The 19,709-nt window shown below is 36.9% G+C and overlaps 7 protein-coding genes and 9 long non-coding RNA genes across 16 annotated transcripts; 8 read left to right on the top strand and 8 right to left on the bottom strand.

Moving 5' to 3' along the window:
* Window positions 1-23: 23 nt before the first annotated feature.
* Window positions 24-3,220, bottom strand: uds1 (septation protein Uds1; the record flags this gene model as incomplete). Its single annotated transcript, NM_001021553.2, has 1 exon — window positions 24-3,220. The coding sequence occupies exon 1, from the start codon at window positions 3,180-3,182 to the stop codon at window positions 24-26; it is 3,159 nt and encodes a 1,052-aa protein (NP_595659.1). The 5' UTR covers window positions 3,183-3,220.
* Window positions 55-3,624, top strand: SPOM_SPNCRNA.1447. Its single transcript, NR_150331.1, has one exon. It is a non-coding gene; the product is annotated as a non-coding RNA (long non-coding RNA).
* Window positions 3,558-5,683, bottom strand: meu25 (the record flags this gene model as incomplete). Its single annotated transcript, NM_001021552.3, has 1 exon — window positions 3,558-5,683. The coding sequence occupies one exon, from the start codon at window positions 5,681-5,683 to the stop codon at window positions 3,815-3,817; it is 1,869 nt and encodes a 622-aa protein (NP_595658.1). The 3' UTR covers window positions 3,558-3,814.
* Window positions 3,733-5,963, top strand: SPOM_SPNCRNA.1446. Its single transcript, NR_150330.1, has one exon. It is a non-coding gene; the product is annotated as a non-coding RNA, possible alternative UTR (long non-coding RNA).
* On the top strand, window positions 5,934-7,259 carry ask1 (DASH complex subunit Ask1). The gene is made up of 3 exons (NM_001021551.3): window positions 5,934-6,037; window positions 6,093-6,240; window positions 6,319-7,259. The coding sequence occupies exons 1-3, from the start codon at window positions 6,021-6,023 to the stop codon at window positions 7,075-7,077; spliced, it is 924 nt and encodes a 307-aa protein (NP_595657.1). The 5' UTR covers window positions 5,934-6,020; the 3' UTR covers window positions 7,078-7,259.
* A 16-nt stretch (window positions 7,260-7,275) lies between these two features.
* On the bottom strand, window positions 7,276-8,251 carry SPOM_SPNCRNA.1445. Its single transcript, NR_150329.1, has one exon. It is a non-coding gene; the product is annotated as a non-coding RNA (long non-coding RNA).
* On the top strand, window positions 7,513-8,259 carry pga2 (protein trafficking protein Pga2). Its single transcript, NM_001021550.3, has one exon. It carries the CDS (start codon window positions 7,550-7,552, stop codon window positions 7,946-7,948), a length of 399 nt encoding a protein of 132 aa, NP_595656.1. The 5' UTR covers window positions 7,513-7,549; the 3' UTR covers window positions 7,949-8,259.
* Window positions 8,260-8,445: 186 nt separating this feature from the next.
* On the top strand, window positions 8,446-10,714 carry app1 (actin cortical patch protein). Its single transcript, NM_001021549.3, has one exon. It carries the CDS (start codon window positions 8,463-8,465, stop codon window positions 10,278-10,280), a length of 1,818 nt encoding a protein of 605 aa, NP_595655.1. The 5' UTR covers window positions 8,446-8,462; the 3' UTR covers window positions 10,281-10,714.
* Window positions 9,226-9,566, bottom strand: SPOM_SPNCRNA.5240. The gene has a single exon (NR_194595.1). It is a non-coding gene; the product is annotated as a non-coding RNA (long non-coding RNA).
* SPOM_SPNCRNA.5239 lies at window positions 10,428-11,558 on the bottom strand. Its single transcript, NR_194594.1, has one exon. It is a non-coding gene; the product is annotated as a non-coding RNA (long non-coding RNA).
* rpl26 (60S ribosomal protein uL24) lies at window positions 10,949-11,406 on the top strand. Its single transcript, NM_001021548.3, has one exon. It carries the CDS (start codon window positions 10,965-10,967, stop codon window positions 11,343-11,345), a length of 381 nt encoding a protein of 126 aa, NP_595654.1. The 5' UTR covers window positions 10,949-10,964; the 3' UTR covers window positions 11,346-11,406.
* Window positions 11,538-11,859, top strand: SPOM_SPNCRNA.1444. Its single transcript, NR_150328.1, has one exon. It is a non-coding gene; the product is annotated as a non-coding RNA (long non-coding RNA).
* An 87-nt stretch (window positions 11,860-11,946) lies between these two features.
* On the bottom strand, window positions 11,947-14,742 carry SPOM_SPNCRNA.1443. Its single transcript, NR_150327.1, has one exon. It is a non-coding gene; the product is annotated as a non-coding RNA (long non-coding RNA).
* Window positions 14,743-15,199: 457 nt separating this feature from the next.
* Window positions 15,200-16,076, bottom strand: SPOM_SPNCRNA.1442. The gene has a single exon (NR_150326.1). It is a non-coding gene; the product is annotated as a non-coding RNA (long non-coding RNA).
* Window positions 16,077-16,345: 269 nt separating this feature from the next.
* On the bottom strand, window positions 16,346-19,194 carry SPOM_SPNCRNA.5238. The gene has a single exon (NR_194593.1). It is a non-coding gene; the product is annotated as a non-coding RNA (long non-coding RNA).
* Window positions 16,794-19,292, top strand: isp4 (plasma membrane OPT oligopeptide transmembrane transporter family Isp4; the record flags this gene model as incomplete). Its single annotated transcript, NM_001021547.3, has 1 exon — window positions 16,794-19,292. One exon carries the CDS (start codon window positions 16,794-16,796, stop codon window positions 19,149-19,151), a length of 2,358 nt encoding a protein of 785 aa, NP_595653.1. The 3' UTR covers window positions 19,152-19,292.
* Between the last annotated feature and the right edge of the window lie 417 nt (window positions 19,293-19,709).

Raw genomic sequence — 19,709 nt, 5'->3', positions numbered from 1 at the left:
CAAATTTAGAAGATCGTATTTGGTTATGCTGCAGAAGTAGATACTCTCCTCATACTACTTTCAAAACTGTGTAAAGTCCTTAAAGAGCCGAATTTTTCCTTTTTCGGCAAAAACGCTTCACAGTCGTTTCTCATTGAATCCATGCTTATCCTAGACTTATTCCCCAGACTTACTGAATCGGTTGAAACATTGTCATCAAAATGCAAGGAATCGTCTTCTGTATGAATAACTTGTACGATTTCGCTTGAATTCTCAGTAGTGATATTATCATTTTCAGTACTGTTCATACATGAACATTGTTCAGGGTCCTGGACTTCAATATCGTTGGCCGGAATCTCAATTGTTTCCTCTAAAGTAGTTAAATTTTCATCCTCTTTTACTTCCTTGATGTCTTCCAGCTCATCCTTCTCGATATCATCTTGACGAGTTTCTTCAACTTCATCTTGTAAGATGGAGTTTTCTGCTTGCACTTCATCATCTACAGCGTTCGTCTCGGTCATAGAGATGTCCTGAGATATATCGATGTTTTCTTCAGCTTCATCGATTAGCTCAGTAACCTTGTCAGGCTTCTCAACGAACCCAATTGCAGTCTGATTAATACCTTCGCATGCATTGACCATATCAAGGGAGGAATTTTTGTCGTTCATTTGTCCTTCATATACTTTGTTTTCACAGTCATCAGTTGTAGTAGATTGTTCCACCACGACAGATTCTAGAACATCATTCTGGTTGTTGTTTGCTTCATCAACGGCTTCTTTTCCAAGATCATTTTCTTCACTGCCTTTGTCAATATTATCAGAATGCTCTACCTCAACAGGTATGGTTAAAGTATTTTCAATCTCGTCATTCACATCAGTAGACTGGGTCATTTCAACTGTACTGAGGATGCCGCCAATAAGAGATTTGTCATCTTTCTCAGACGGCTGATAATCCTTTTCAGCTTCTTCTACATTGCTGTTTTCATTGATCGGTTGTTCTAACTTCACGGGTTCTGAGGTTATGACTTCTTCATCAGTTGTATCAGGGACAACGACGTCAGCACCCGTTTGAACAGGAAGGCTACAGTCAACTGGAAAGTTTTCTGAATTTATAGTTAATTCAGCTTGCGCTGGTTTCTCGCTACCGTCAAGTAGGACATCACTGCTCAAGCTCTCCTTCCTCAAACGCGGTTCATTATCAGGGGTGCTAAGACTATTCCCTTGTTCATTTTTGTTAGTTTCAGACCCATCTGTAGAAGTCGAATTTTCAAATTCTTCGTTAATGTTTTGCTTAGGTGCTGGTTGAGTCTCGGAGATGGTTTTCCTGTCATCATCGGAGGAATAGGAAGGACTAGAAATTTCAGAAATTTCATCCTCTAACTGCAAATTTTGTTGAGTGTATGGTCCCATTAATGGCATACCAAAATCAAATGAATTCTCCAAATTGAGGCTTGCAAATATATTCTCCATTTGCAATTGCTTTAGCGTAAGGTTGCTTACAGTAGCAGAGTTCTTCTCCTGAACTTCTTTTTCCATTTCCAAAGTTGTAACGCGAGATTGTAATAACTCATTTTCTCTTGTCAAAGCCTCTAATCTGTTCTGCAATGCATTGTTCTGCTTTATTGCATAATCGGAATCGGGATCATCAGGCTGGGAATTCATAGCCTTTACAACTTCAAGCTCAGCACGTAAGGCAACCATCTCGTCGTTCAAATTTCTAACCTGGTCTTTCGCATAATGATGTGCCTTTATTTGTTGCTCAAATTGCAGTTTGACATGAGAAATCTGAGACAACAGATCCTTTTCTATAAGCTTGGCAGCTTTTTTCTCATTTTCCAATTGCTGGATATTAGACTCCAATTGCAACAAGGACTGCTGTTGCTGATACTTTTCAGAAAGATATACTGAACACTGGGCACAAAGTGTATTCGCCTTATCTTTACTCAGGTTGGAGGTATCCGAATGGTCATCTGCTAGAGATGAATCATACGTACAAGGCATTGTTTCTTTAGGTTTATCGTTATTTTCAGCGGCCTCAGAAAACCCTTCCCTATGAAGGCGAGCCATATGTTTACTCTGCTCTTCAATGATATCTTGAAGCTCCTTAAGCTTTTTCGTATTTTCATCTCGGACACTTGCTAGAAGTTCATTGCTTGAAGCAAGCTCTTTCTTTTGTGTTTGGTATAATGACAATAGATGGTGCAGAAGAAAGCAAAATGATTCAATGTCAAAATCAGATTTCAAATGTTTATCGAGTTCATCATCAGGAAGTGCATTACTCTTCTCTGGCGTATCATTGTCGCCGCGAAACAGCTCAGTAAGTAACCGCCAAAAGTTCACAATAGCGCGAGGAGCAATATCTTTCGCATCAGCATCTTCCTCCAACTTTTTCTCGTATATTTGTTTCAAAATAAGCTCTAAGTGACGAACTTGCTCGAGTAGCCGTTCACCAGCGTTCATTTGTACTGCATCTAGGACAGATGGTTCACGAATTGAATTACCCATTGATTGAGCAATTTCCAGTATACGGCTCATACGCTCTACAAGCTGCTCAATTTCCTCATTGTTCATTATTTCTTCATCTCGAAATCCAGTTGCGCTCTCATCAGCGGTGATGGCAGAAACCGGTGAAGATACCTTGCTACAGCTACCTGGTTTAAGCTCAGCAATGCACACAGCAACCATATGCTTCAATAGGTGCATATAAAATTCTGCAAGTTTCCTTTCAATAAGCCATATCTTAGAAGAAAGTTCTCTAACTCTACGAGAACATTGTTCGTAATGCTCTATCGTACTTTGTTTATGTTTTCCTTTTTTCTCCTTAGCTTGGGCAACCATCAAATTCTTAGCAGCTTCTCTAATTTTGGCTTCGACAGCCAGTTTTTTTATAGAAACACCAAGTAATCCCTGCAGGTTTTTTATTTTCTGTTTTATTTCTTCAACGTCTTTTCCGGAAAGGTACACCCAACCTTTTGCATCTTTAACAGCAGACGCAACTAAAAGGGTTCGCATTTCCTCCTCACCTGTAGATATAGACACATCTTCAGAACTGCTAGCCTTTCCTACATACACGAAAGTGGATAAAAATGGATTGACTGGTCGTGTATTAATTAATATGCTTGAAGAAGGTGGTTCAGGATTCCCATATTTCTCAATTAACTCAGGTTCATATTCATCTGTACTTAAACATCCATGAAACCCCATTTTTGGGTAAAATGGGTAAATGTAAATGTTGAATCTTTTGTTTGTTTACAGCCGCATACGCTTTATTTTGTATGAATTTCGTTTCCATGACAACTAACATTGAAATGTAAATAAACAAAGCACCTAAGCCAACCTATTATCACGTTGCAATGATCGGTCGCTAAGCATTTCATTCTCCAGATTATACGACTATTAAAGTCCCTTTGCAATTTTAGGTTTGTGTATCGGTGGGCTCTGCTGTTTGTTATTTATCGACGTTGAACCGGTATTTTGATCAACATTCATTATGGTGTTTGCAAATAATCCACATTACTTTTTATATGTTAAAAGATTATTTAGAGCATACTTTAACGGTCCTACACTTACATTTATTACCCTATGTGACGAATTCGACCTACACATTTTTACTTAGACCACCTCAAAAAAAGTGATAATATTTTCAAGTATTAATAAGTCAATATTTAGTATATTCGTAAAAACTTTTGTCAAGTTCGTATAGGTTTGTAAATAATGAATGTGCAGATGAAACAAAATTTCGCTTAAAAGGTACACTACCATCCTAGAAGAGATTCCTAGGAACCTCAACACTGAATGGTCGATAACATGTGATAGAAAATTATGTGACAGTACGTTTAAACTTGGTAAAGTAAAGCCTCGTTATCATCAAATGCGACTTTGTTCAAAAACCCTTTTCGTTGTACAGTGCCCAATTCTGGAATGTGCTCAACAGACTTTGCATAATCTAATAAACTATACTGTTTATCGAGATGAACCAAATGTGGAAATAAATAGCCTACAATTTCTAGGTGATGCATGATAAAAAGCCAGTTTTGAGCTGTACGACTAGGTGCTGTGTTTAACAACTTAATAGTGTTTAGGTCATAAGTTGTTAATTCACGATCCACAGACAAAAACGTTTCAGCAGTTGAAGTTTGAACGCAAACAAGGTCAGGGAAACGTTGTACGCAGTGGAAACTAGATATTGGCATAACCAGCAACTTCGGATGACCGATTTTTGAAAAAATAACTTGCTTCTTCCAAAGGGCAAGGTTGGGGTCTAACTCTAAACTAGCAGAAAACTCCGCTAAGTACTTCCAGAGTAGATCTTGTTGTTGATGAGGAAATGAATCGAAATGATCTAGTTCACAAAGGAATTTGCATGGGTTGCTGAGAAGCTCGTTTGTATAATTAGTTTTTTCCTCTTCAGACCAAAAGAAATCAGCTTCCCTTGTCTTTGCTAAGGAGCTTAGCATGATATACCGCTGCTTATGTGCTTCTTTGGGTAAGATCAATGAAATAAGTTTTGTGCTGAAGTAGGATAATTCCCTAATGCTAATGGAATTTTGTTCTTCCTTTTCATTTTCATTTTCAGGATCGTTCAGTTGAATGAAAGATTGCCCAGTATGTTCACTGTCGAAACATAGTAGCAATCGGAGTAAACGTTCTTCTCTACAGCAACGAAAATCCCAACGTGACGAGACCCCTTTAAATTGAAGGACACTAAGTTCCTTTTCTGTATGTTCATAATTGCGTAATTGCAGGATATCGCTTTCATCAAACATAAAGCAATACTCCGCTCTTAACGTGTGTCCAATAACTAGGTTTTCATCATTAGCCAGCAACCCGTATTCATCCAAAATTTGCTTTCTTTCAAATTCATTACCCAGAGAATAGTATGGAGTTCCCAAATCAGTCATAAAGGTCAAGTTGTCATGAGGTTCCGTTCCTTCATTTTCCTCAATACTCTCTAAAGTCGGCACTTTCTTTTGACATTTACTCTTCTTGAACTCTAGAAGGTATTGAGAATATCCGGCGGGATCATCATTTTGTTCTTTTTCGGAAATTTCAACTGTTTCTACTTTTTGATTTGACAATTCTCCATTGTCAACATAAACAGATTCTGTTTCAACAGGATCACTATCAGGAGATAGGCGCTCTTTTCTATTTTCTTCATCGACTGATGAAATGGCTCGAAGGGCCAGAACACGCGGTCCATCTGGAAGACGTTTCTCATGTTTAACGACAAAGCCAGAGTTGGGAGATCCCATCAAAAACTTCCTAACAGAAATCAAAAATTTAGGATCATATCCATCAGTATTTGTTTCCAAGTCGGTTAATACCAAGTTGCTATTGACCTCCTCAGAGCTTCCAATAACCTTCAAAAGTGGAACATATGATGGAGAAGGCGCTAGTGTCTGTAATGAATCCTGCGAGTCATCATGCTCATTAGAAAATCCCAAGTCGGTTGCTTTAACCCCTAATTTATGAAAAATTTTCTTGGCAAGTGCTCCCATTTCTTGCTGTATATTTTCTAAAGATATTTTGCTTTTAGTTGAGTCAATCGTTTCTTTTTCAGAGACATTGTCAGAAAACTCCTGCTGGACTTCCTTTTCAATGTTAGTTTCATAGATGGGATGCATAGTCGTAGTATTATCAGGGTTCGTCAACTCCATATTTACTATACTATCTGAAACAATATTCTCTCCAAAGATACTACTCATTTTGGATCTTGAGGATGCTGGCAAAAGACAAGTTGAATGTTTGTTTACTATGGATCATTTGATCATTGCAGTCTGCATTTAGTCCACTGAGGAAAGTAAACAAAACTTTAAAATTCATATTTATTACTCAACAATGATTGTATTAGTATTATCTTGAACTTACAAAAATCTCACTGTATATTGCCAATTTAACTTGTTTACTTTACGAAACATCGCTAATAATGGACGCTAGTATACCTACACCTCAGTTGCAGTTCGCCATAAATTTCACCATTGAGAGTTTCTATACTAAGAAATAATATTTTCAAAGTTTTTATGAGTATTAGATGTCATTCTTATGAACAATTTGGAACAGTATGCAGTAAACTTGTCGCGACTGTAGATAAACATTCTCTAACAAAAGAATTAGATTAGAACGATTGGAACAATCGATTACTCTAGCACTTTACGAAATTGATGCAAATTTTTCTAAATGTCATCGAACAGTGACTACCAAAATCTTGCCTATCGTGGAAAAATACGCAAAAAATTGTAACACTATATGGGACTCTTCAAAAGTATGTTCAATGGCAACTGCCACTCATGATTCAGCTTGTAATTTGTATTATTTTAAGAATTAAGCTAACAGAAAACAGTTTTGGAAGCAGTTTTTTGAAGCAAGTGCCAATGTTTCACTTTCGGGTGTAGAGGAACCTGTTCCAGTAGAATCCAATCCAAGCGATCAAGATGTTATGTCTAATTCTACAGAGGCGGACCTACAGCTGCACACAAAGAATGAACATTTGGAAAAGAGGCATTCTTTTGTCGGAAAATCTGATTTTCCCGATGCAGCTGTACAAGGAGATAATACAAAAAACGAGGATTTTGTACAGTCCACTCCTAAGAAGATGGATGTCTCCTTAGAGGATATTTCGTTAGATGATGCAGCTTTGACCCCCATCCCGGCAAGGATGCAGACTCCGCTAAGAAAACCAGAAAATAATCCTCATACAGGTCGTAGTGCCCTTCTGCATCGCGTTTTAGATACAAATTGGCAAGTACAAGTGACTCCACGTGAGCCTAAGAATTTGCAATCTCAAGAAGTAATGGATATTGATTCTTCTCCTTTTGTATCGCCTTCTCCCATATCAATGAAAATGGACATGCCTTCACTTAACGATAGAAACTCTTCGCATGCTCTTTCTTTATTTGCAGAATTTGAGCATGAAAGCTATGATAGCATTAACCCAAGTGGAATGTCTCCACCTAAAACTATCCAATTCAGCCCGCATACCATGGGGGTGGGTTCTTCTCAGCAAGCCAACGAGCGAAGCCTGTCTTTGCAGAGGAAATTAGAAACCTTGAATGATTCTAATGATAGTTTTGTCAAAGAAGAAGATAGTTGGGAACTCTGATAAAGCACTGCTGAAGTTATCACCTTCGTTTCGCCTTTAGTAGTGAACCTTACTTTCGCATTTTTTCTATTTATTTTCTAAGCACATATGTCTACTTCATAAAATCCCACCTTATATTTATGTTATATAATTTTTTATTTACTGTACGTTCTATTTAATTTGGAAAATTCTTCTTTTAAGAGAATCATAAGTCACGGTATAAATACTGTAAACCAAGTAAAATTTGTATGAAAATAATTTTAAAATAAACTAAGAAAGCAAATAACTATAAAATTTTTAAATAAATTAGTATTATAGCCTAATTAATAAATCTTTTTACAGCATATCATTGAGAATATACGTTAAGACGAATAACGAGGTTTTAAAAATTCTAAAAAAGTCTAAAGAATTTTAGTGACTTGGTTAATAATAGTTTGCCTGGTTGAGCAGACAGGTGAACTTAGTATCCACCACTCTTTTTTGTGCAAGGAAAATGGGGTTTGACGTTGCAGGCTATTTACAATCATATTCATTGAAGGACTGGATTCGAATTATCGTATATGTTGGAGGATATATGTTAATCCGGCCATATTTGATGAAGTTGGGAGCCAAGATACAGGAGAGAGAACATAGAAAATCTTTATTAGAAGGCGAAGTAGATGGTACTTTAGATCCGGAAATGACGCATGGCACGAAGCCCAAAGAACATGGAGAATTTGACACGGATGATGAGGAAGAAGAAGAAAATCCTGATGCCGAATTCCGTTGGGGTTATTCAGCACGCCGCCGTATTCGCAAACAACGTGAAGAATACTTTAAGAATCAAGACAAATCTCCTCTTGATGCTTACGCTGATGATGATGAAGACATCGAAGAGCACCTTGAGGATTAATTCTAGTTGTGAGATAATATTCATTACTCCAAGCACTTTAGAAAACTTGTGTCATTTAGTTTGTTAATCATTGTTTTAATTTCTTTGTGAAAATTTGATATCCTTTTCTCTTGAAACCGTGACTGCATGGATGAAAGCAAAAGCTAATTAATTGAATGTAGGATTAATAATGCAATTTGAGAGTGCATTCTTTTCCTACGAGATCAACGAAAGTCCTTTGATTGTTTCTCCTTTTTCTTGCATTTTTAAGTCATAATATCTTTTCGTGAGCCAAGCTTTAATCAATCCCCTGTTAGGTTTAATTTCAGCGTTTAGATCAATTTATTTTTCTTTCCCACTCATTCCAGTATTTTGAGTTGAAATATTACGTATTCTAAATAATCCTTAAATGCTCTAACAAAATTTAAGTATTTGCGGTAATATTACGATAAACGCTATTAACGCATGCATATGGGTTCAAATTTGCTTATTTTGAGCTTGACATGTTACGTTTCGGGGTGGGCTCTTACCGTCCATGTTTCGATCATTTGGACGTTTGTTTAGGGGCTCTGAAGAGAGCCCTACTATCAATGATTTGACTTCAATAACCATTTATCCTCAATGTTTCATTAGTACTGGTAAAGAGTACGGTAGTGAACCCAAGCACATATCAGTTCATGTTCGCGGTTGGGTTTACGAGAACCCTGATCTCAATAATCTTGGTCGTAAAGATCGTTTAATGTTGAATTTACTTCGTAGATATGTCGGTCTGCCTCCAAAATCCAAAGAAACGGGAACATATCCTGAAAAGGATGACGAAAACACAAATTTGCAGGTTGTAGTAGACACGAAAGCTCAATTGAACGTGAACGTGAATGATGGAAAGCCTAATGATATTGAATTATCATCAACCTCTAAAACTGAGAATGATCCACCTTTGTCCCTGCATACGACTCCCGACGACTTACAGGGAAATGGCGTGAATGTACCTAACCCTTCATTGTCTGCCTCAAGGAGTTGGTATCAATCGGGGTATGGAATATCAGGATTTTTTAATCGAATTATGACTCCTTCGGTAAATTCTCAATACATTTCTACTATAGGTTTGGCCAAATGTGAGGAATACTTTGAGGAGCGCTCTTTAGCGTCTCTGCAACGAGGCTTAAAAGATGAGTTTGTTTTGGTAAAAATATATGCTACTGATAAGAATTTTGAGCAGAAAGTTGTTGCTGAATTTAACGTTGCTACGAATGTTGAAGGATATTTTATTATAGATGAAGTGATCCCGTTTTACACCACTAAAAATAACAAGTTTTCTGTGGAAGCTGTTCTTCTACAATCTACCTCGGAGGATAAAGTGATCAAAGCTTATATGAGCGAAGTACCCGTGTTAGATCGAAACGGTATTTCCATTATTTCAGACATTGATGACACTGTGAAAAATACAAGAGTTATTGAAGGGCCTAGGAAAGTAGGAGAGACCACCCTTTTAGCTCCTTTAAATACACAGACTATCGAGGGCGTTTCCGACTGGTTTCGTGTTATGACAAATCTCAACGCTACTGTACACTTTGTTAGTAATTCTCCTTGGCAACTATGGCCCACATTGTCCAAATTTTTTACCAACGATAACATGCCTTATATATCTTCCATTTATCTTAGACACTTTAATGGGGTACTCCAAAACATTATCGAGCCCGCCGCCGCACGTAAGCGTAGCAGCTTGTTAACTGCAATACGGTCTCTGGGTGATCGAAAAATCGTTTTGATAGGTGATAATGGTGAGCAAGATCTTCAAATTTATGCTGAAATGGCTGCATGTTTTCCCGAAAGGATTTTGGGAATTTTCATTCGCGATGTCATGTCAGACTTTTGTGGTGTACTTAAAAAGCAGACAACTAAATCCAATTCTCTTCCAGAAGTTGTGCAAACAAAACCTTTTGCTACAAGTACGCCGGACACCCCTCTTAAGGAGTTTACTACTACATTAAAAGACGTAGATAATGAGCAAGCTTCAGAATTTTACCAGTTAGAGAAGGAACCAGATACCGTTCCTTCTACTTTCATATTGCATCGTTATTACACTTATCGAATTTTTGTTGAGGATCGTGCAAACAAAACTAGAAAGCCAGTTGTTCAAGTTGAGCATGCTGCCTCCAAATTGGAAAACGTTCACATTCTTTGCGATTATTGCAAGCACAAATGTTCTAATATCATGGAACAGGATTGGTTCGTGCAATTAGCACGCGCTAGAGGGGTTATTCCTTTACACATCCCTATTGTAATTTGGTTTAATGGAGAAGAGCCTATTTCGTTTACAGAAGATTTACTGAAATCGGCATTTGCATCTTAATCGCTACATTCATTTGCTAATTAATTAATATAACAGATATAATTTACCTGCTTCTTAATTTCAGGAGCCGCAAAATACCTTATCTTGGACTACTTACTTGTTTTTTTGGAGAAGAAAAGAAATGGTTTTATACATATTAAATACAAGCTTTTTTTGGTTCAGCTATGCAACTAGCACGGTTGTTAGAATTTTTCCTTAATTAGACTAATTTTGTTTTCCCTTAAAACAATTTTGAACGTGATAGAAAAAATGGAGAAAAGTCTTTCATCTAGCATAGACATAAAAATAGTTAAGTTACTATTCTTGATTTTGTCCTTTTAAAAAATTTTAACTGAATTATCTACATGATGATTTTATCGTTGTTATGAAACCACTGAGCAGGTTGCTTTAAATCTGTTTAAACAAAAATAAAATTTTTTTATATAAGCTAAAAACTTTATCAATCGGGGGTTAAAAACTTCATTGTTTTAGTAAATAACTGAGAGAATTAGTGTTAACGATTTAAATTCATTTTGCTTTTATATATTTTTTTTGAGTTAAATGTTTATGCAAAAGGTAACGAGATATAGAGAAGTCCGGTATGCATTTGCCCTAACCTAAGCAAAATCAGTGTGACTGTCAACTGTCACACAACAAACATTCCAAGATGCTGAACTACCATTTTCACCAGACCCACGACACAAAATGAAGTTCTCCAGGGATGTCACTAGCTCTCGTCGCAAGCAGAGAAAGGCTCACTTCGGCGCCCCTTCATCTGTACGCCGTGTGTTAATGTCTGCTCCTCTTTCCAAGGAGCTTAGAGAGCAATACAAGATCCGTTCTCTTCCAGTTCGTCGTGATGACCAAATCACTGTCATCCGTGGTTCCAACAAAGGTCGCGAAGGCAAGATCACCTCCGTCTACCGTAAGAAGTTCCTTCTTCTTATTGAGCGTGTCACCCGCGAGAAGGCCAACGGTGCCTCTGCACCCGTCGGTATCGACGCCTCTAAGGTTGTCATTACCAAGCTTCACCTCGACAAGGACCGCAAGGACTTGATCGTTCGCAAGGGTGGTAAGGTTGAGTAAACTTTATAAAAATGCAATACTTTTTTCACTTGGTCGTATAAATAAAGTATCGTTATGGGAGCATAAGAGTAATGAGTGTGTAAAGGTTATCTGGGACGGTTTTTTTATCGTATGAAACTTCAAAATAAGTGAAGTATATGGCGTAATTAAGTGTACATTGAGTAAGGTCTTAGTGATAGTTTAAAAAAATTGCAGGTTATCATGGCTTTGAAATGCATAACTTCACATTCTTCGCCATAAACGTCTTGCATAGAATAAAGCATCAGCTTTACAAGCTGCCTCTTTGCAGATCGTTCTGTATGTTTGTATTAGTCGATAGAACGATTTGATAAGAGGAAACAAACTTTTTTTTAAATTAAACAAGATTTTAGAGTGCATAAACTGGGTTTTCTTTAAGAGTACATTTGGATTGTGTGTGTACGAGGGGATAAAGTGAATTACCAAATTATAAGAGATACATGGTTTAGGATTTAGCAGATTAGAAGTAGGGATTAAAATAGTTAAACACTTTAGTGGTTTCAAGACATTTTTGTAATTAAACTAATCTATAAATAATAAATTATTTGATAACAAATTCTGCTCATAAGTCTGCTTGGTTGGTTGCTATTGTAAAGTTTTTTAATTTGATAAATTGTCAAGTACACTGGTTCTGGTAGTTTATATTCAAGTACATGTGCAAAGATCATAATACATAGATTGGAGGTAGTTTGTAAAAAATAAAAAAGAGAATAAAATAAACTTAACTTGTTTATATCTTATATAGGAAGGCTAAAAGATTTGAAGAAAATTTTTTATGTTCATGCTCTTTCTTGTTGCGAACAAATACCACAGTATAATCGTAGTGCACTAGTTTAATTCACTGAACTTTAGGGATAAAAAGTAAAGAAAAAAGAAGGTGTAGTCCGATAAGTTTCTTTTTATATTTATTTAGTGTGAAGAATGTTATATCGCGTTGTAATATTCAAGTTAAAGAATATCATGGTTTCCATTGATTTTGTCGGAAAAAAACAAGTACATTGTAATTGTTTATTGTATTAACAAAATTGATAATATTTTCCACGTGTTCTTGCAATTTTCATCTGCCGAATTTTATGTTATGTCTGTAGAAGGCATGCAGTAGATTACGTATAATTCTGAGAAAAGTAATTTACAAAGCAAATGAAGTTTGAGGTGAATGGCAGGAAAACGATTGTTTGAATATTTCTTTTTTAAGCATGGACCAAGTGCTATGTGAAGTTGAATAGACTATGGGATGGAGTAAAGTAGTGTAGCATTCTATAAATGTTGAATAACTAATTTCGATTGCTTAGTAATGGATATGCAGCTAAAATCCATGCAAGCCAAACAAATACGAATCGATGAAAATGGAGTACCTTTAGCAAAAAATTTTTAAAAAATTCAAAATGGGGTCCTAATGGTTATTAAAGTGGGAACGAGCATGTGTTACTTAGATACGAGCATGGCGAATTGAGTGTTGGCAATTTCCACTGTAAAACATTCAGTATGCCAACAGACGACGGCAATGTCAAAGGAGGATGAGTGTTTAAAGGGAAGAAAGCATTGGACGTTGCAATGCAAGGAAGTAGAATGCAAGTAAATGGATAAACAGTTAAATAGTTGTTGTTTTCTTTTAGCTCCGAGGCTTTCATAGAAGGATGAACATTGCCTCATAGTATGGACGCAGAATTAGACATTATGTTGGCAGGTATTAGTAAGCTATTAGGAGGGTATACATAAGGATGTATAGAATGCTTATAGGAGGTATTTCAGTATCTCATGGGGGAATGCTAGTAAAGGGAAAGGAAGATTTTCCAAGGAGATTGCAGAGGTCTTGTTTACATTGGCAAGATGAGGAGGGGTGATATAGCTTTTGAAAGAATGATGAAAAGTTGAGAATGTATAAAAGTTGAAAATTGGTGGAGCCGTTGAGACCCCAAAAAAGAAGGTAAATACGAATGAAGTAGAATAAGAAATGTTTTCACCTCGAACTTGATCATGTATTTAATGCAACTCAAAAGTCCAACTCGCAAGTGCTACCTCAAGTTTAATTGACAGAGTGCTACTTCGAAATGCAACTCATTTAGTGCAACTTTTGAAACACAATCTCCAACAATGCTACCTCGCAAAAAAAAAGCATTCACGCGTAAACAGACTTTAAAAGTTTGTTGACGGTGCATTTGGCTGAAAGTAAATTTTTGTGCTGTGGTTTTTAAGTGTCTTGAAAAGAAGGATCGTTAAGCCAAGCAGTAGAAAGAAAGAGAGAGAGAAAAAAGAAAAGAAATAAAAGAAAAAGAAAAAGAAAAAGAAAAATAAAAATAAATGAATTAATTTAAAAGAAATAAAATAAAAATAAAATGAAAAATAAATAAAAATAAAAATAAATTACCCTACTTTCCTTTCCTTTTTACTTGTGTCACTCTTTTAATCTACTTTAGATAGACACCACGAGGCCAGGAGATGTTTGTCTTTAATAACATTTAAATTCTTTCACCTTTTGAATCTTTTGTTTATCTATTCAACAGCAAAAAAAAATGACAATTGGAAATTTGCATTGCATCAAAAAGTCCTTGTCGTTACTATTTGCAAATCAGCTTATCAAGGAGGAAGGAGGGGGAAAGGGGGTTTTTTAATTTTAAGAAGAGCATCGGCCGTACATGAATGAATTGTTATGAGTTTTGCAAACTTTATCATGCAAGAAAGTTGAACAGATCGTTTAGGGCAAGCAGAAGAGCATGGCACGTGTATTGCAGCACGTTTTCAAATGGGAAGGGTGGATGGTGAATGTAAACAAAAGAGAGAAGCAAACAATGAAAAGAAGGAAAAGACAATGGAAAAAAAAAGGAGCAGAAAATGGAAATAGAAATTCTACTCAATTGTGAGTGCACCGTGCAATTTACGTTGGGTGCATTGGTTTAACGGGGCTAAAAGTTCCGAGTAAGGCGAAAGGAGATAGAGGGAGAGAAAGAGAGAGAAAGAAAGAGAAAGAGAAAAGAGGTTGGGCAAAGAATTCGTTTTAAAATTCTCTTTTATTTTACTTGACAAATTGTATTGTATTATATGCAATGAGTATGGTTTTAAATTATTTATTCATTGACATTTCATTGATATTTTCATTTTCATTTTCTTTTTCTTTTTCTCTCTCTGTCTCTCTCTCTTTCATCCATTCTCTCCTTCTCTCTCTCTTATCAACGCCTTGACCCACTTTCTCGGAATCGTCTGTTCCTCATCGCCGTTATGCAGCCCGGCCATGCTGTTGAGCATCCGCGACTTTGCAAATTAGGTTAAAACACGTTTTTTTCTCACTATCAATGATTCTCCTAGGCTATTTCGGCTACATCGGAGATTCGCTAAGGCAGCGGGAAGAAAGAGAGAGAAAACAAAGTCATCGAAACGTAGGAATAATCATTAGGAAGAAACAAAATCAAACATTCGCTAACCGATGAAAAGTTAACTCGTGAAGCTGAAAGACAAAGACGTTTAAATTTTATTGCATGAACATTTAAATCGTACTGCATGAACATTTGTATTCTACTACACATTATATTTTATTCTACTGCATTCACTGTGTTTTACAATTGTCTCTTTACTCCATGCAATTCTAGCAAATTTTATTTTCATTCAACTTTACTATTTTTGTCTGTCTTTGTCTTTGTTCGTTCTCATTCTCATTCCCATTCCAACTCCCATTCCCATTCTCCCCGACCTTCTCCTTGCCCTTTACCCATTTTTACGTTTATCGCATCTCATTTCGTTTCATCTCATTTTGTTTTGTCTTCCCCAACGTCGGCTGTCAACCTCCCGTCTCCATACTAAACCTGATGCACGCCTATCTTTCCTAGTCAAGAAAGAACAACAACAAAAAAGAAAAAAAAAAAAAAGGAAAAAAAAATTTCCTTTTTTATTACGATAGTCGTGCTGGCAACAGAAAGCCCTTTGCACATACATCACAAACATTCGTTTGTTAGTGTTTGCACGTGTGTAATAGCGTTTTTCCTTATCGAAGAAATTTGTTGAAGGAATTGACGAGAGTGCTACTTCAAGAGAGTTGGCCGATGGAATTTTTCGCATGTGCCACAGTTTCGCTTGACATTGGTGGTACAACGATAAGAATCCCGCGTTACCGTTTAGCAATCGAGACAGGCAAACCCAGACAGCGAAAAAGAGTGAGAAAATGGGAAAGAGAGAGAGAGAGAGAGAGGAAGAGAAAAGGGATGAATTGAAATATAAAAAAATATATATAAATAAAAACAACAATACATACACTTACACTTACACTTACATACAAACACACACACATCAATTGAATCAAAATTATGAAAATATAAACAAATCCTCTTTTTTTTCCTTTTCTTTTTTTTTTCTTTTCTTTTCTTCAGCTTTACATCCCTTTGAATCCTCATCATCTGTGCTTTTTTCAATTCCGTTTTGCTTTGTCAATTCTGCTTTGCTTTGCTTATCAGTTCTACTTTGTCGATTGTGCTTTCTTCCTCTCTCTCCATCGTCAAGCTTTGCCGCCCCTGACCCCTTCATGACAACAGTACGACTTTTATCAAGATAGAATAGAACTGACTGGTCATCTCCTGCATCCCATTTATGTAATAAGGACTTTATCTCTGATTCATATTTCACACACAATGAGCGAAAGGGTTGGTTATCATGGAAGGAAGAAAGAGCAATGAATTGATTACGAGTGGAAAAAATCAAATGCCGCACCTTTTTTCCCTTTTATATATAGAGGTGAAAATCCCTCCATGTGTCAACTCAAAATAAAAGTTGAACAAATTAACATCGATTATTGTTTGCACGTTTTTCGGCAGCTAAATCCCCCCGCCCGCTCCAAGATACTAAAAGTTTGGAAACCATTGTAACATAAAAAGAAAAGGAAAGTTAAAGAAAAAACAAAAACTAAATTGTTATTGTTGCTGTACTAGACTATACTCTACTCTACTTTACTATACTATACTATACTATTCTATTCTAGACTATACTATTTTTGTACAGTCTATAAAAACCATCTTGTATACATTTTTATCTCTACATACGTGGACGTTGATTCCATAAAAACATAAAGGTGTTTTTCTTCCTTCACGAATTTTATTGATGAAGAAGTATTAAACACTTTGCTCTTTTTCCAAATCCCATCCATTGCTCGTTTCTTCAATCACCGTGAAGTTTCGTAGTGATTTTTTTGTGATTTCTTTATCGTATCGCACTGTTCGTTTCGTTTCGTTTCATAAATACATCATTTTCGTTTCGTCTCTCGTCAATTCTATTTGGAAAATCTTGTTTCCTCTCTTTCGAAAACTAAGCAAAAACTTTTTCTAGTATTTCTCTCTCTCAACCATTTTTGGTTTGTTTCTTTTTATTTTTTTGGTGAATCAAGTTTGACTTTTTTTTTTTCTCTCTCTCTCTCTCTCTCTCTCTTGATTCTCCTCCCTTCTTCCCATAATGATCGGTTCCATCAATGAGTCTCCCATCGAGGAGCATATGAATGACTCCCCCTCTACAAAGGAAAAGGCCGACTCCGTCGACATCTCTGATTACATCGTTAGCCATTCCGATGACAGTTTATCCAAAGACATCAAGAAAGACACAAAGTCCTTTCTCGATGTCGAACATGGTGAAATTAGTACGGTTGACGAGTTTGAGGAAGACTCTCCTTATCCAGAGGTTCGTGCCGCCGTCCCTCCTACCGATGATCCAAGTATGCCATGCAACACCATTCGCATGTGGACCATTGGTCTCATCTATTCCACCGTTGGTGCCGCCGTCAACATGTTCTTTTCCCTTCGAAACCCAACCGTCACTTTGAGTGTTTTGATTTCCGAGCTTCTCGCATACCCAGCATTACAGATTTGGGACTTGATTTTCCCCGATCGCGAATTTCGCATTGGACGTTTAAAGTTTAATTTTAAGCCTGGTCCCTTTAACGTTAAAGAACATGCTCTCATCGTCGTTATGTCGAGTGTATCGTTTGGTAATGCCTACTCCACCGATATCATCCTCGCCCAACGTGTACACTACAAACAGCGCTTCGGCTTTGGCTACGAAATCTGTTTGACTTTGGCCACTCAACTTATCGGATACGGATTGGCTGGTTTATCCAGAAGACTTTTGGTCCGTCCTGCTAGTATGTTGTGGCCTGTGAATCTCGTTCAATGCACCTTGATCAAGACTTTACATCGCAAAGACTTACGAAACGCCGTTGCCAATGGCTGGAGAATTTCCCCCTTCCGTTTCTTTTTGTACGTTTTTATTGCTTCATTCATTTGGAATTGGTTCCCTTCCTACATTTTCCAAGCCCTTTCCCTATTTGCTTGGGTCACTTGGATTCGTCCTAATAGTCCAACTGTAAATCAAATCTTTGGTGAATCCACCGGAATCTCCATCCTTCCCATGACTTTTGATTGGAATCAAATTTCCGCATACATTCTTTCCCCCCTCATGGCTCCTGCCGATGCTTTGATGAACATTCTTTTGGGCGTCATTCTATTCTTTTGGATCGTCACTCCAGCCCTTAACTTTACCAACACGTGGTATGGTGATTACCTACCGATCAGTAGTTCTGGTATTATCGATCACTTTGGTAATAGCTATAACGTTACTCGCATCCTCACCAAGGATGCTACGTTTGATTTGGATGCCTATCAAAACTATTCTCCCATTTTCATGTCCACCACCTACGCTTTGGCATTTGGCCTTTCCTTCGCTTCCATCACTTCTGTCATTTTCCACGTGATCCTATACCATGGAAAAGAGATCTACGACAGGTTACGCGATCCACCCGCACCTGATATCCATGAAAAACTCATGAAAGCCTATGATGAAGTTCCCTTCTATTGGTATTTGAGTGTTTTCTTGGCCTTTTTCGGCATGATGATGGGTACTATTTATGGTTGGAAAACGGAAACCCCTTGGTGGGTTATCATTGTCGGTGTCATTTTCTCTGCTGTATGGTTCATTCCAATTGGCATCGTTCAAGCTATAACCAACATCCAGCTAGGCTTGAATGTATTCACCGAGTTTATCGTTGGTTATATGTATCCTGGTCGTCCTTTGGCCATGATGATTTTCAAGACTGTCGGTTATATTACAATGACTCAGGGATTGGCTTTCGCTGCCGATCTGAAGTTTGGTCATTACATGAAGCTTCCTCCCAGAATCATGTTTTACACCCAAATGATTGCCACCATATGGTCTTGCTTTGTTCAGATCGGCGTATTGGATTGGGCTTTGGGTAATATTGATAATGTTTGCCAGGCCGATCAACCTGATAATTACACTTGTCCTAATGCAACTGTCTTTTTTAATTCTTCCGTTATTTGGGGTGTAATTGGTCCCAAGAGAATGTTTTCTGGAAAAAACACCTATACGGGATTGCAGTACTTCTGGCTCGCTGGCGTGCTGGGTACAATTTTGTTCTGGGCTCTATGGAAGAAATGGCCTCAAAAATGGTGGGGTCAATTGAATGGCCCGCTAATTTTTGGAGGTACTGGTTATATTCCCCCAGCTACTCCTGTAAACTATCTGGCTTGGTCTGGAATTGGTCTGTTCTTCAATTATTATCTGAAGAAGATATTCGCAGACTGGTGGCAGAAATACAATTTCACGCTTTCTGCTGCTCTTGATACTGGTACGCAGTTGTCGGTCATTATACTTTTCTTTTGCTTACAGTTGCCTATGGTTAATTTCCCAGATTGGTGGGGTAATGATGGTGCCTTTAATACGCTGGATGCTACAGGTGCCGCTGTTAGGAAACTCGTCAATGAGTCAGCAGGTGAATTCTTTGGTCCCGCCGAATGGTAAAATCAATGCTGTATTTTTTTCTTTGTTTTTTTTTTCCATCTTTTAACAAATGATAAAAATTATAAGCATTGATTTGTATACTAAAGCTTCGTGAATTAATTATGTCTACACTTTCTTTTAGTGTTTGAATATTCAACATCTATGCAATATATATTTTTGGATGATTGATTGTTGTCTATTTTTTTTTACGTTGCATGATTAGATTTGTGTTTAATCAATCGTTCAACAAGTTTATCTCATGTTTATTAAGCTTTCTAATTTGTTATTTTTTATTAATTGTTGTTAGAATTGAATAGTTCGTTCTAAATTGAAACAAACGTTTGCATTTTTATATACGTTTTGTAATGTGAACATCAGTAATTTCATTTTCACTTTTTGTATACATCCTCAATGTAGCGACAAACACTCACTAAGTAAAGTAAATATTGTGAAGGTGCAAATTTTAACTTGATTTCATCTTATGAATGCATGTTCGTATGATAATAGATATGTAAATGACCGATGACAAACCTATTCATTAACTTGATTTATATACTGTTCACGATATTAATACTCCCA

The sequence above is a fragment of the Schizosaccharomyces pombe genome, assembly GCF_000002945.2.
Source record: "Schizosaccharomyces pombe strain 972h- genome assembly, chromosome: II".
NCBI classification, from domain to species: domain Eukaryota; kingdom Fungi; phylum Ascomycota; class Schizosaccharomycetes; order Schizosaccharomycetales; family Schizosaccharomycetaceae; genus Schizosaccharomyces; species Schizosaccharomyces pombe.
Note: the sequence above shows the minus strand (reverse complement) of the source record. Positions and strands in the feature narration are given on the sequence as shown.

Bases quoted from the DNA above. Each gene is read 5' to 3' on its own strand.
- pga2 (NM_001021550.3), top strand. From the start codon at position 7,550: ATGGGGTTTGACGTTGCAGGCTATTTACAATCATATTCATTGAAGGAC.
- rpl26 (NM_001021548.3), top strand. From the start codon at position 10,965: ATGAAGTTCTCCAGGGATGTCACTAGCTCTCGTCGCAAGCAGAGAAAG.
- ask1 (NM_001021551.3), top strand. The intron at 6,241-6,318 runs GTATGTTCAATG...AACAGAAAACAG, and splicing joins CTATATGGGACTCTTCAAAA to TTTTGGAAGCAGTTTTTTGA.
- app1 (NM_001021549.3), top strand. From the start codon at position 8,463: ATGTTTCGATCATTTGGACGTTTGTTTAGGGGCTCTGAAGAGAGCCCT.